The sequence below is a fragment of the Sus scrofa genome, chromosome 16 (genome assembly GCF_000003025.6).
Source record: "Sus scrofa isolate TJ Tabasco breed Duroc chromosome 16, Sscrofa11.1, whole genome shotgun sequence".
In the NCBI taxonomy this organism is placed as follows: domain Eukaryota; kingdom Metazoa; phylum Chordata; class Mammalia; order Artiodactyla; family Suidae; genus Sus; species Sus scrofa.
This window is the reverse complement of record NC_010458.4, coordinates 68,672,155-68,686,746: the sequence shown is the minus strand read 5'-3', so window position 1 is coordinate 68,686,746 and position 14,592 is coordinate 68,672,155. Positions and strand designations below refer to the sequence as shown.

Here is a 14,592-nt window from a genome sequence, read left to right as displayed (position 1 = left end):
ACACACACACACACACACACGAGATGCTCCAAGATGTGGGGAGAAACTAGGTCTCTGGAAGCAGACCGACCTGCCCTTTGATCCGAGCCCAGCCTGCCTTTTACCGTGTATGTGACCTTCAACAAAGTTCTTCACTGCTCTGAGCCTCAGCTGCCTGTGTATGAACCTCATACAAGCCTTGTGAGGCTGAAATGAAATAACACATGCTAAAGGCTTAAATAATTTCCTTAATAAAATTTAGCTTGTTATTACTTCATGTATTAATAGGTTTTAAATGTAAGAAAAAGCCGCATGTACTGTGTGGAAGTAATAAACCCTTCAAGACAAATATTTACTATTGTATGTTAATTGATGGTGATTATTAGGATTATTTCTTGCTCATTATTTACACCCACAGAGCCTAGCACAAAGTGAGCACTCAATTGCTGCATGTTGAATAAACAGTCTACTAAAGTAGTGGCCACAGGGGAAATTCGCAGGATATTGCAGCTTAATCTTTTATTGCAAAAGTAATACTTAGTCATTGTTTTATATACATAGCTAAGCAGGAGGAAAACTCAAAATTATCCTTATTCCCACAGCTCAGAGGTTGAGGTGTCAATGTTTTGAGGTACATCCTTCCACTTTGTCTCCATGAATGATATTTATTTATTTATTTTTACGTGAAGCCCGTCGCTATGGATAGTCTTTAGTAACGGGAGAGGGGTTTTTTTGTGCCCCCTCACTTCTATCGTGAACAATCTACGTATCAATTCCCATATTTTTGGTAAGGGCTGAATAGTAACCCACTGAGAGATTTATTTAACCAGTTCTGTCATTGTCACACTTTGGAGGTCCTTTCACACTTTTCACTCTTTAGTAAAACAGTCCTATAGTTAAAGTTTCGTAACATCAGTATTTCCTTGCCATAAATTCCTGGAATTTACTGTGAAGTTAGTGATCATTCCATTTTCTCTCCTAGATTTAAAAAAAAAAAAAAGAGAGAGATGTCCTTACTCCAAAGTTAATAATGAGGCCGCTCTCTGCCACAGCCAGGTGGAGGTAGGTGTCTGATTAAGCACGCTGCACCCTGGGAGAGAAGAAGCAAGTAAAAGGCGGTCTCTAAGGCTGCTCCACGGAGGGAGGGCCAAAGTCGGGTGAGAGGCCTGTGAGCCCTGAGCGGGGAGAAGAGCTGGACCCCCGAATCTGGAGCCCCGACGACGACGACGACGACGACACAGGCAGGTTTGTGAAACCCCGGGAGCAACTCGCAACTCCGTTCTGCTCCGGGGTTCGGTTTTTGCCGCTGGAGGGAGGGCCGGGACTGGGGCTCGGCGGGCGGGCCTTCTGGGCGTGGAGTAAGGCTTGGGGGAGATGGGAGGACGTCCGGACGGGCCCCTCCACGAGCACTGGCCCCCTGTCCCTGCTCACGAGTGCTCGGATTGAGACGGGACCCGGCGTGGTTGGACCGAATGCGAGGCTCCCCCTCTGTCTTCTCTAAGAGGGTCTGCGCCGGCCAGATGGGGTTTTCGGAGGAGGCCAAACTTGGCGCGTTGTACCCCTCGGTACCCTCTCTCCTCTCGCTGGCTACAAAAAAGCAGAACCCGGGTGCGCATTCTTCCCATGCCTAGGATACTTCGTCGTGCTAAAAATAGTCGAGGGCGGGGTGCTCTGCGTAGCGCCAGAGAATGGTTCGTAAATTAAACTCGAGTCCTGGGTTCGAATCCAGAAAAGGTCCCCTCCGCGCTGGCTGCCCTCAATCGGCTTGCTCCCTGTCTCAGTTTCCCCGCGCGTGTCTGCATTTCTAAAGGGCTCCTCAGCTCTTGGTAAGAAGAAGAAAAAAAGAAAACTCGATTTTTCTTTTCTGCTTCTCCCCGAGGGGCCGTGGGGCCCCAGGCCAGGTACTGAGGCCGGGGAGGGGTGTGCCGGACGGCTCATTACCGTGAGGTGTTGCCCTAGTTAAATCTCGGCCCGTTTGATCTGGCAGCGGGTGGCGAGAGGGAATAAAGAAAAAAGTAGGGGGGTCAGCGTAGAGAGAAGCTCACACCTCCTCGGCCGTTTCCTCGCGCCCATAAAACACCTTTTATTAACTCCTTCGCGTCCGGAAAGGCCCGCGTGGTCACTCAGCCCTGCCAGGGTGTTTACAGCCCAAACGAATGGGGTCCCGTATTCACCCCAATGCCAAGACGAGGCGCCTGGAGCACGCCTGGCTCCGGAGCTGCCCCTTCTCGGCCCCAGGCGAGAACACTCCAAGAGACACGCGCGCCTCCCGCGCTGCACGCGGAGGACGTATGCCAGCGCTGCAGACCGTGCACTCCCTCGGGCGATCGTGTGAGCTATTAGGAGACATAAAAGCGCTTAGCAGAGAGCCTCACAAACCAAACTGGTCTGTATGCTATTATTCAGGGACACATAAACGCCTACATTCCGCCCGCCCCAGTTCGGCCCAGCACGCACCCGAGCCTTTTGCTAAATGTACCCACTTTTATCTCCACACCCTGCCACAGGTGCTCACGTGGAGGCACAGAGGCTGGCTGTCCTGCATAAGTGCCGAATTAGCCTGCACAAACCGCTCCCCCATCCATTCGCACAAATCCATACGCTCTCACAAATACTTGAGCTCTTTGTTGCTAGAGAGAAACCTAAATGCCTCACTTTGACCACAGGCACTCACAAGCATTTTTCACTCACTTACGTATGAAAATAAAAGCTGCTACACCTTGCCGAGTCCTAAACTGTGTGCTGAGACCGTGTTAAGTAGACCCTCATTGCCCCGCCACGGGGCTCTGTGTGAGTTCTTGCACCATTGCATGTGCCATTGTAGGCTCAGAATTTCACATCCGTGAAAGTATTACCAAAAGCATTCCCCTCTTCCCAACGTCCCTTGCCCTCGAATTGCCATTCGTTTGTGTGACAGACCCCCTTCCCATTAGCCCCAAACCTCAGCCTGCAGACACTGATGTGCATACTATCCCATGGACAGGCCCAAATACTGACCCACATAAATCCTAGCTGGTCTCCTCTGTGTCTCATTCATTTGCAGTTTTCTTTACTGTGGGGTCATTAAAGCTATCCTGTACTTGAGTTCCCTTGTGGTTCAGTGGGTTAAGGATCTGGTGTTGTCACTACAGCAGCTCAGATTGCTGCTGTGGCACAAGTTTGATCCCTGGCCTGGGAACTTCCACAAGCTTCAGACGTAGCCAACAAAACAAACCAAGAAACTATCCTGTCCCCCCAGTATCTTCTAAGGAGAACTTTGCTCCTTGTTTCAGGAGTACATCCTTTGTCTATTCCCTTCCTTTGACTTCATTTCTAGTTTGGTTTGGCGTTTATCAAAAGAGAAGTAGGAACAGGAGACTTTCCACCCAGCAGAAATGATGGAGTCGGGAGGGGATACCTACTGAAATATCACACAGGCTTCTGCTGATTTCAGAAAATGTTTTATTAGTCAAAAGCATAGACACTGCTTTGGCAAAGGAAAGGGGCGGTGACTGGTCATACAGATTTGAGGTAGAAAAAGGGTGAGGATGGGGGATAAACAAACACCTGAGCTCAGCAGGCACGGTAGGTAGTTTAAATCCATAAAAACTTTTCAACATAGGGAAAAGCTTTTATTTAGGAAGGAAGGAGGGAAGGAAGGAAAGGGGGGGAAGAAAGAAACGAGAAAGGAAAAAAGAGGAAAGAAAAAAGAACGAAAGACGGAAGGAAAGAAAAGTAAAGAAAGAACATTTCCCTCGGAACTAAGAAGGGAGTGCAGTGACAAAAATAAAATAAAAACATCACGTCTGAGGGAGAAGAACAACAAAGGCAGCCCTCCGTCTTCCTGGTTTGGTTCTCTTTCCCCGGCAGAAAACTATTGATTCCTCTTATTGCATTTTAATTAGGAAGGAGAGCCCATAGAGGGTTTTGACTTGAAGCTGAGAAGAGAGTGAGAAAGAGAGCCAGAGAGCGTAGTGGGGAAGGCGTTAGGGGTTCTAAATTCGCCCCAGAAGGGTTGGAAGGGTACATCTTAGCACGTTTGGGTCCTGCAGTCTCTCCTTCTCCAATCGTGCAGCCAAGTGCCGCCCTCTCGGTTGCCGGTTGCCGTGGGGTGGGGTGGGGTGGGGGGTGGGGGTGGTTATATATATATTTCTCTTTCTCTTCATGTATTAAAAACAATTTCAAATGACATTGCACGTGTGATCCAAGTGTGTAGTTGCGGCCAGTGACCTGCCTGCTCGCAATCAAGGCTGGGCAGTATGCTCCCCTACAAGCCCCTGGCACCCAGGGCCTGGCACTCGCCACAGCCTTCCTCTTTTCCCGGAACTCCAGGGTCGGGCAGCCGTGGCGGGGTCCTCGGCGTGGGCCTCCGCTCACTGGTTTAACTCCAGCGCCCAGACTTGCTGCGGCCAGCCTGTGCGCCCTTTAATCCTCTTCTCGCCCGGGCCCAGGGCAGGAGGAAAGCCTTCGTGCTGCTGCTGCCAGAGGACACACACAAGAAAAGAGGCGAGAGAGACAGGTTTTAATGTTTCTGCTCCAGTCGCCAGGGTGTGGGGTAAAAGTGGGGTGGGGATGAAAGGTGTCGGGAGCAGTAACTGGGAGCCTTTAAATAAGTGACGAATTTCTGTTTGCAAAATAGGCAAACAGGCTCATAAATTTGCCTTTATGCGCTGAGTTCCTGGGGGCCCGGTTGGGCTGGGCAGCTTCTAGGGGTTTGGTGATGAGAATTTTCTGCCTCTGGTGCTGGTAGGTTTGGCTTTATGGTGACAAAGGGAGGATGTGCTTCCCCCCCGACGTGTCACACTGCTTTCCGACCTAGTTTAGTGCCTGGGCCCGGATACAGGGTTGGGTCCCTCCAACTGGCTCTGGGACTGGGCTCTCAGAAGGCTATGTGAAAGGAGGGGTAGGGGGGCCGTCAGCACCCCCCTTCCCACTACTTGAAGGAGGCTGAGACATGCTGGGGGTGGGGATATGCCCAATAACTGCTTCCAAGGAGGCGCCGCCCTGCCCAGGCCTGCATCTCCCCCAGCCCAGGGCAGCGGTTTAGAGATTCTGCGACTCTGGTCTTTCTGTCTCCCTAGGTGATCTCCCTAGTTTACCACAGCCCTGTGTGGGTCAGATAAAACCCAGGAGCTCTCTAGTCAATTCCAACATGCCTCGGCCCTGAGCACACCAACCTAGAGAAACGAGTTCAGTTCACTAGCCTGGGAACCACACTCTTCAGTGGTCCCAGAGCCTTGGGCCAGCGAAACCAAGCTCCAAAAAGGGTCACCTCATTGGAGAGGCCAGAGAAAGCCAAGTAGGGACCACCACCTCCAAAGCCAAAGAAGCGAGTGACTTGCTTGTGTGAGTTTGTACACAAAACCGCCAAGGTGGTCCTCAAAACCACCCTCGGGGAGGTGGAGCGGTGAAACTGTGCTCTGGACAGGGAGTAAACGCGAGTTAATAAGTCCTCTACTAGGTGGCCTTCCCCTCTTACCGGGCTCTGAGCCTCAGTTTCCCTATCTGTACAATGACAGAAGTAGACCAACCTCTCCAGCAAAGGCCCTTTGAAAACAGTAGCTGAGCCCATATGCATACATTCACATTCAGGCAAATGAAAACTACGAAATCCTAGAGCATTCTTAACCTGGCTTCCAGCAAAGCGGGGAGATGAATCGGGACCCCTTGCAACTGGAAGCGAAACATTATGTGTGCATTTTCTCCTGATCTGAATCTTCCAATTTTAAGAGACCCTACGACCCGGTAAAAAAGGGTTAAGATTCTGTCCTTATTCACCGTCTTACAAATGCTCTCCATATTACAAATCACTTCAAGGACGAATGTGCCTCCCTTCACGCACATCACCCCATATTTCAACCATCTCAGAACTCCCCACAGCCTCTCAAAATCGCAGGCACCACGACGCAGCCTCTTCCCCCTTCGCACTGGGCCCGCGGGTGCTCACCGTGCCCATGCCCTTCGCTAGGGCGCACAGACCCCCGGACTTACCAGCTCTCTTTTCCGCTTGCTCTCGCGGCCGCCGTCCGCCTTCTTGAGTTCGGCCTTGAAGGCCTCAGGGTCGCCGGCCTGTGCGTCCTTGGCCAGCACGTCCATCAGGTAGGCGATGTAGCTGGTGGCCAGGCGCAGAGTCTTGATCTTGGAGAGCTTGGTGTCCGCCGGCACATTGGGGATGCACTCGCGCAGCTCGGCGAACGCGCTGTTAATGCTCTCTGTGCGCCTCCGCTCCTTCTTGGGTCCTGAGCCTTTCCGCCGGCCCAGGCGGCCGCCAAGTGCCTCCAGCCGCCCGGGGCTCTGGCCGGGCCTCGCGTCCGGACCGTAGGAGGCGGCGGCTGCTGCGGCTGTGGGAGGTGGCCCTCCAGCGGGGAAGTCCGGGGCAGAGTCTGCGGGGCTCAGCAGCCAGCTCTGGAAGTAGGGCCGCTCCTGGTGACAGCGCGAGGCAGGACCAAAGAGGAAGGGCTCGTGGAGCATGGGGTGCGCGGGGTGCGGATGGTGATGGTGGTGATGGTGGTGATGGTGTGCGTAGCTGCCCACGAGGTTCATATTGGAGCGGGCCCTGGCCTGCGCCGCCAGCCCGATTAGCGCCGCCCCATGCGCCCCAGAGACTGCCGGGCCCACCCGTGGGCTCTGGGGCGGCGCTCTGGCGGGCACCGGCTTTGAGAGATTCTTGGGCAAGGCTGAAGATGAGACGCGCAGCCCGCCGACTTCCTGCCTGTTGCTGTCGCAGGCGAGGACGAGGAGGTCTAGAGCCCTGTTTAACCCTTCTGCGGCCTCCCCTTGAGGGTCTGGCTTATATAAGGCCGCGGCTTTGATGTCAACCTCTCTCTGGAGCCAATGGCAGGGGGGCGGGGCGGGGGAAAGGGGGGTGGCGGTCCCTGGTTTTAAGCTCTGCTAGCGCCACTAGACTCTAGGCCGCCTGAGGGGACAGGGAGGCGGCCCCGCCTTCGCCCCTCCCCCAGTTCCGGGCTTGGAGCGAGGCGAGGGCTCCGTACTTGAGCCACAGGCCTGTCAACGCCCAGGACCGCGTCTGCCACCCCCTCCCCTGGGCGCAAGGAAAGGAATCTAGAATCGCTAGAATGGTAGAGGGGAAAGGCCTTCACCTAGATTGTACAGATAGGGAAACTGAGGCGCAGAGAAAAGAAGGGCTCTTGTTTTCAGACCCTCCAGAATCCAAAGTAGGAATTCCAGGCCTGAGCTCCATCTGTGTGCGTGGCTGCATACAGGGTAGGTCCCTAGTTCGTTCCTAAGCACCCGCAGCCTTTAGTCACTGGCCCATCCGCTGGGACTGCAGCCGTTTCTGCACCCCCAAGAGCACCCGCCACCTCCGGCCAAGTCCTGTGTTCTACCTCGCAGGAGGCCACCCACCCCCAAAGAAGCCAGGGACAACGGGTGATAGGAGAATGCGGCGAGGCAGGCTCCAAGCTCACAGGCCTTTACCAGTTTGTCCCGAGCTCCAGGGCCTGAGACCCACTCTTCTTGTCTCCCGGGCGCCTCATCCAGTCCAAAGGCCCGACGCGCGGACCCAGAGGCAGTTTCCTCCCCGCAAGGGCCCGGAGCTCGGCTACATTGGGTCACTCCATGCAGGTCACCACCACTTGAAAAGGAAAAGGTTCGGTTCTCGGTGCCAAAGTTCACAAGGCGAGAAATCAGCGTTTGGCGGTAAACACACACCCAGGAGACCACTCTTAGCGCAGCTCACCTACGCAGTGCGAGAAACCCAACGTCCGGCATCTCACACCCACAGGCGCGGAGACGCGGTCCTGGCGCGCAGACCTTCTCTGCTTCCGCTCCCGGCCAGGGCAGTTCCCGGCCGGTCCGATTCTGTCCGCAGGGGCTTTTCCCTGGGCTGGCGGCGGGACCTGGGAAGCCCAGGGTGGCCGCGCCTGCGGCTGGGGTTCTCTGTCTTACCGCCCGACGGGTAGCTTCCCCACTGACGTCCTCCTGCCTGGTCCCTCCATCCTCATCAACCTTACCCAGCCAAGCCCCTTCCCTAGCTGGGGTAGGGGGAGTGTGCGGTTCCCTCAAAAGCAACGCGGCGGTGAGGGGGGAAAGAAGAGAAATACACGACTGCTCTTTTTAGAGGGTGAAGTCATTCCTTTACCCATTTCGTCAACAAGTACTTATTGACTCCCAGTTACGTGTCTGGCACACTCAGCGGCCCAGAGGTACAGGAAGAAAGGTCAACTCGCTCATTGTACAGATGGGAAAAGTGAGGCCCAGAGAACGATTTTCCTGGGGGTCAGGTAGCGAGTGGAGATGCGATATTCCTCCCGTGTGCCAGGGAATACATGGATGGGATGGGGGCGCTGCAGGGGAGAAGCGGACAAACACTTAGTCCAGAGCCGGTTCCCCTTGCGGGAGCTCGGCAGGGCTCTGGGCCCTAGAGGTGCGTGGGGGGAGGGAGGTGCTTGTTTGCTGCTTGAGGCGGCTGGAAACTCGCCGCTCTCCCGGGCGCCTGGCGCCAGCAGCGCTGGGGTTGGGCCGAGCGCGGAGCCGGAGGCTCGCGGGGAGGGAGAGCCCGGCGCCCAGTTCAGCCGCGGCTCCTCGGGGTCCCGCGGCTCCGCGTGCGGGTAGAGAAAGTAATTACTCTGTGGAGAAGGACCTCAGGCCTCACACAACCCCGCCTTGGTCTTATCTTTCAAGATCTTCACCCGCCGCCCCGCAGGCCCACCATTGTACAAGCACTTATATGCGCACGTGGCCTCCCCCAAAATCATACGCATACACACAAGTCCATAAATTCACATAGACGCCACAGAATATGTGTATTCTCCTGGTTACATATTTACACCCATGCGACACACGGCATTTCAGCATTCATACATTCCTGGGATTTTACGCATTGTCTCTCTGTCACCCACAGGGCACACATCTCGCTTGAGACGCGTTACAGCTCTGAGCCACTCCCAATCCTCCATGCGGGCATGTGTGCAGATACCATCTTACAGCAGAGGCTCATCAATTCCACACAGATACCACAGCTGCAGGGCTTGACACATACACTTACTGTGACAATTGTGCACTGGTACAACTGGTTTGTTTGTTTCCTACAGTACCCTACAATTATATTGGCAGTACAAACCCTCAGTTCCCATAAACACACACAAGTCCACAGCCACAATGACTACTATATACGCACAGATGCTCAGAAATAAGTTTTCACATGTTTGTCCATTATCCGGAAGCACACAAATTCCAAACACTCAGACAAGCCGACATCTATTCTGTCTTACCTAAACAGCCACAGTCACAAACCCTGGAAATGAAATTGAACAAGAAGACATTTTCAGCACCCCCCCCCCATGAATGAGGAGCACCCCATAGGTAGGTACACACAATGACCCACATAGTCACAAAGTCACAGCTCCAGCATCCACCCTCATGTGTCCCAGATGTTTTCCAGGGTTACACAGATCACTCAGGGCTGTCTATACCATCCAGCCTGGTTAGTGTGGTGGGGAATGCACTATCAGTACTGGATGATAAATCCCAGTCCCACTGGATGCTTTGAGGACCCTCAGATCCCCCAGCGTTCCCCCAAGGGTGGTTAATGAGCAGGGTGCCAGCAGCCACTTGGGCTCCAGAAAGTGCTGCTCTCCACCCCAGCCAAGGAGTCCAAGTAATCCTTCAAGTGGTGCCCACTCTGGGAGTCTAGTCCCTAGGGATGGCATTGCTGGGGCTCCGGACTCAGACTTCTGGGAGACCCCAATATGCTTTTAGTTCCAACCTGGATCAGGTGCATTTGGAAAGACAGTGGGGACCTGGAGAAGGTGTTCTTTCTGCCCCAGACTATGCAGTGTAGGTGGTCTCAGACCCAGGAGTTCAGCCAAAATCATTCAAAGCTGAGAGGGGAAAGATGTGCCTTGAATTCTGGCTCTACCTAGTACCTCATTATGTTCCTGTCCATCTTTGAACCTAAGTTTCCCCATTTTCAGAAAAATCGAATAGGATGGAGAGTCAGGAGTTCTGTAATTCCCAGCTCCAGGCTGTTGCATGGGCCCCTGTTCTGGTTCCTCTCTCCCGGCTCACAGACTAGGCACTCCGAATGAAAGGACTCTAGCCTCCCCAGCCCACAACAGCAGACCAAGGACCTGGAGTCAGGGGCATCCTACCCACCAGTCTCATACCACCCCCACCCCCACCCCGCCCGGTACTCACCCAGACAGCACCTTCAGAAAGTCTGGCACTCAGAGCATTTTCAAATGCAGGTTCTTCCTCCAATTACGCTAGTGAGGTCAGGCAAGAATCCTCGCCCCATTTTACAGGGTAGGGATCTTAAGCACAAAGAGGTTCAAAACTTGTCTTAAAGGAGTGCTTAAAAGAGCCTGGAGGAAGAATCTTGGCCACCCCCTCACCCCCACCCCTGTGCTAGAACTCTGTCATTCTTCCATGTGAAAGTTCTCGTCCTTATTCTCCTCTGTGAATTGGGGTACAATAATACCCTCCAGTGGAAGTCTGGTTTAAAATTAAGTGAAATTGTGTATGTGAAGCTCTTAGCGCAGTAACAGTAGACCTGGGGAAATGGGGGCTGTTTTTAGGACTATGAATTCCATAGGAGATGAAATCAAGTTACCCACATGTGACTACATGGCCCAGGATAAGGAGGGAGTCCAGGCCTCCCCTTGCAATGCTCTGTTCTGATGGGAAGACCCCTGTTTCTGACCACATGGGGTCTCCTTCTCCCCCCCACCCACCATTCAGAACCTCACTGCCAGGAGGCCAGAGATGGGGAAGAGGAGCATCAGCATCCTGCCAGGTTCCTGGAGGATTATGTCGCCAGGGACCTGAATTCCAGTTCTAGGTCCCACTCCCTCCTACTTCATTTGCTGTATGGTTTCTGGGCATAGTTCCTGCCTCCTCCAGGACTCAGTTCTCTCATCTGTACAGTGGACCTGCTTTTATTCCGGCCTCAAACGCTCTGGGGTGACAATGGCCTCAGCCTCAGGCAGGGTCTCTCCCCTGCCAGCCCGCTCCTCCCCTCACTCCTCCCCCGCCCCGAAACCGGCAGGCTTGGGAGAGCCCGCGCCACGGCGCCTACCGCAAAACCTTCTCCCGCCGTGTCCCGTGACCTTGACGCCACCGGCAATCCCCGCACCGGACCCCTTATCTAAATAGGGCCGTAAATCAAGGATCTGTCAGGGCCCGGGTAATTACAGGAACTCCATAAAAAGGACCCGGCCGGCCGCCTGTTTATATTAGCACGGTGTAAAATATTCTCGCTGTCTTGGGGAATCGCGTCGCGCAGTAACGCGCCATAAATCAGCCCGCGGGCCATTTACCCCGCAGCTTGAGCGCGCAAATCCCTTAAACATTTCTCTGCCGCATCGAGAGTGCCTAGGACTTTCCAATTTGGCCCAAGCTGCTCCCAGGGCCAGGTGGGGGTGAGGGGTGGGAGAGAGTCAGGGCAGGGAAGAGACAGAAAGGGGGTTGATTTCCCCTAGAAGCTCGTGGGTAAGAGGCCTCCTTGCCTGCAAAGGTATGGGAGAGAAGCACATCTACTGAGATTCCCTGTTAGGACCTACAAGGAAAACGGCTCAGGGGGAGAAAGCGGCTTTGTAAGAACACACAGCCAATGGATGGCAGAAAAACAGCTAAAGCCCAAACATCTAGGGAAGACCTGGGTCCTATCAGCTGGGGCCTCTGTCTCCTCTTATGACCCCCCTTTCCTGGGATGCACGGTGGTCTGGCCAGAGGGTGTCAATGCCACAAGCTGACATTCCATTCTCTACCATTTAACTTTGAGAATCCCTAAGATTCCTGCAACTGTGCACTGAGTTATGTGTGAATTCGATTGTGTGCAGTGGGGGGGGGGAGCTCTAGTCTTGTCCCCCCTTGCTTTACAGGTGACAAAATACAGGTCCAGAGGACAGGGCACACAGCTAGAAACTGAAGACCCTCCTGCTATATAAAACAGTACATTCTAGTTTATCTCCCCACACTCTTTCTTAAAGAAAAACTAAATGAGACTGTATGTGTGTGCATGTCTGGGGGTGCAGAGGGGGGGAGTGCATCCCATACTTAGGTTTGTAACAGCCTCAAAATTACAAAATCGACTTAAGGTAAACCTTGATGCTGCCCATTGTCTAATTCGTAACACAAATCAAGCTTATGGAAAAAGAATATTAAATTTTCCGTGTTTTCCCTTGGGGCCGGGACCTGAGGATTCAAGGGAGAATTAAACATCTTCCTCCCCCTTTCCCTTTCTCTTCCGAAGTCCTTAAATGACAACGTGTTTACACAAGTTTTTATGTCGTCTGAGCTTCGTCCCGGCTCCGTTTCCTCCTCTGTGTATTTTCCGCACAGAGAGATGTCTGCTTCAGGACGCATTCAACCTAAACAGAACCCCGTCTGATTGGAAAATGTATTTATTTGAAAAATCGTAACTCACAGCTTTGGTGAAAACGGCCCCCAAATTTATGGGATCGCTTGGGGCGCGGCAGTCATAAATTAAAAAGCACTGGACAACCCCTCGCCTGTCCACCCCCACTACTCTCCATCAAGCCCCCGCGGCAGCACCAGTCAGGATCTTGCAAGCAGCGCAGCGGGGGAAGAGCGCCCTCTCCGCTTCACCCTGCTGCCCTCTTCAGCCACCCTGCTCCCCGTCCCTTGCTGGGGTTTAGTAGTGTGCTAGCAGGCAGGTGGATGTCATTCTGTTTCCTTTCACACAGGTTGCTTTGGGCAATTCCTTTCAGGTCAACCATACAGCGATCTGTTTCAGGTGGTCAGTTAAAGGTGCTCTGTCTGCGCCAGGCTGCTTTTGGTATATAGGGTTTTTGTTGTTGTTGTCAAGTGCTCGCTGGTTAGTTTCCCCGCGCTGGGTTGCTTGTAGCCCATCCCCAACCGACTGATCAGTTGTGTGCCAAGCTGTTTCATGCCAAGAGTTTTATCTCTGGTCAGTGTCATGAAGGTCAGTTTCACTGCCTGACTTGCTTCCCAGGTCAGGGAAGTTTTTTCTTTTAGTCCAAACTGAATCCCGCAGGAGGATGGAGTTAACTCGCTCCACCTAGCTCCTCGATCCTTCAGCCAGCCTATTCCAGCTGAGGACTGGAGGAAAACTGGAGCTGAGAACGGTACCCCCAGGACAGACGCGGCGGGCCCCAGAGGCTGGGAGACCTGTAGTCCAGGCAGAGGTGGAAGCGTGGGGCCTTCTCCAGCGATCACCGAGTCTGCTTTCTCCTGGAAACGCTGGGCTGAGCCCTATCTCTCCGTCCTTTTTACTAAGGATCAAACGCCAGTCTGGCAGCGTACCAAGGGGAGCAAGGCAAACTCTCCGCTCCAGGCTTGTCCGTCTAAGCGCTGCTATCTAGAGGAGAGGGCTTTGGGGATTCACTCTAAACTTCCGCGCTCCTTTCTCCAGAGGCGGCAAAGGAGCGCGCTGGAGCGACGCAGTTCTGCGCGCAAGTGGCTTGCAGGGTCTTGCGGGAATCCGAGGCGGCGGCGACGGCGCGGTAACCGATCCCGACTTGTCCGTCCTGCCGCGGCCACCTGCCTCGAAAGCCCATCCGCTAGCCGCTAGCCGCGCCCTCAGCCACTACCTGATGGGACCTAACTTTTTCCCTAAAGGACAGGAGAGCCTGCCAATTCCCCAGGCTCTCCTGTCCTTTGGGAGAGTAGTTAACTGCTGATACCACCAGTAGCGCGTGATTCCAAGAAACGCAGTACCTTCCGGTAGAGAAAACCCAGTAGGATCAACCTAGCGCCGCCGTTCTGGGAGATTAAAAACTGGTGCGACGTAGAACCGGTCAGAGGCGATGAGGGAACAGAGGGCTCCTCTTCCACTATTTTCCCTTAGGACTCGGCCTGGGTTGGTGGAGGAAGGATAGCCTTCCTTCCTAGGGCCTTCTTTCACCCAGTCTAAAATGGCCTTGCTGGAGTTCCCTGGTGGCTCAGCACCTTATGGATCCTGAGTTGTCACTGCTGTGGCTCAGGTTCTTCCGCATGCCGTTGGGGATGCGGCGGAAAAATGAATCAATAAAATAAAATGGCCTTTCTCTGATGAGCTGTGGGATCTGCACATTCTCCTGCACCCAAAACTCCCTAACAGGACAGGGGTGAGAGACAGGCTTTCAAAGTTGCTTGGAGACAGAGATATTCATCTTGGGAACTCTTTGCTTAGCCTTTCAGTAGGGGGCTGTGGGGCCTGGCTACACTTACTGGTGAATACTCAGTGTGGCTAACGACTCGACACTTAAGTTGAATACTCCTGGCACCCCAACTCTTCCTTCTGCATATAAGCATTCAGAAACCAAGCCTGTGAGCAAGAAACCATATCATTATTAGTCTTATTATTTTAAAGGGGGCCAGACTACATTTGTCATCTTTCCCATAATGGTTAATTGTAAACACACTTTACAAGAGAAAAACAAAAAAAGGATTTAATGTTGATGCTGGAAAAATGCTTAGCACTGGCGTTGCTGGGGAATTGGCAGGCTCTCCGTCCTTTGGGAGAGAAGTTAAGTGCTGAGTGTTTTTTTTCTTCTTCTTCTTCTTCTTCTTCTTTTTCCATTGAATTTCTCAGTCTCCTGGGGGTCTTCTTTGTCTCTTTAATTTAACAAGAGAAGTACTTCCTTAAAAAATCAAGGATGAGTCTAAGGACCTCAACTTGGGAAGAAGAAGTGAGTGGAATAGGAACCT

At 53.3% G+C, this 14,592-nt stretch overlaps 1 protein-coding gene and 1 long non-coding RNA gene across 4 annotated transcripts in view; one reads left to right on the top strand and one right to left on the bottom strand.

The window, feature by feature from the left end:
* LOC110257270 overlaps positions 473 to 14,592 on the top strand; it is a 94,840-nt gene continuing 80,720 nt past the window's right edge. The window contains exon 1 of one of the 2 annotated variants that reach the window (XR_002339673.1): positions 473 to 1,224. This is a non-coding gene — a long non-coding RNA (uncharacterized LOC110257270). The remainder of the gene's footprint in view (positions 1,225 to 14,592) is intronic. The other variant, XR_002339672.1, reaches the window with a different exon arrangement.
* Positions 3,401 to 6,770, bottom strand: HAND1 (heart and neural crest derivatives expressed 1). 2 transcript variants are annotated; one of them, XM_005672594.3, is made up of 2 exons: positions 5,950 to 6,770; positions 3,401 to 4,436 (listed from the first exon to the last, which is right to left on the bottom strand). In XM_005672594.3, exons 1-2 carry the CDS (start codon positions 6,499 to 6,501, stop codon positions 4,332 to 4,334), a joined length of 657 nt encoding a protein of 218 aa, XP_005672651.2. In that variant the 5' UTR covers positions 6,502 to 6,770; the 3' UTR covers positions 3,401 to 4,331.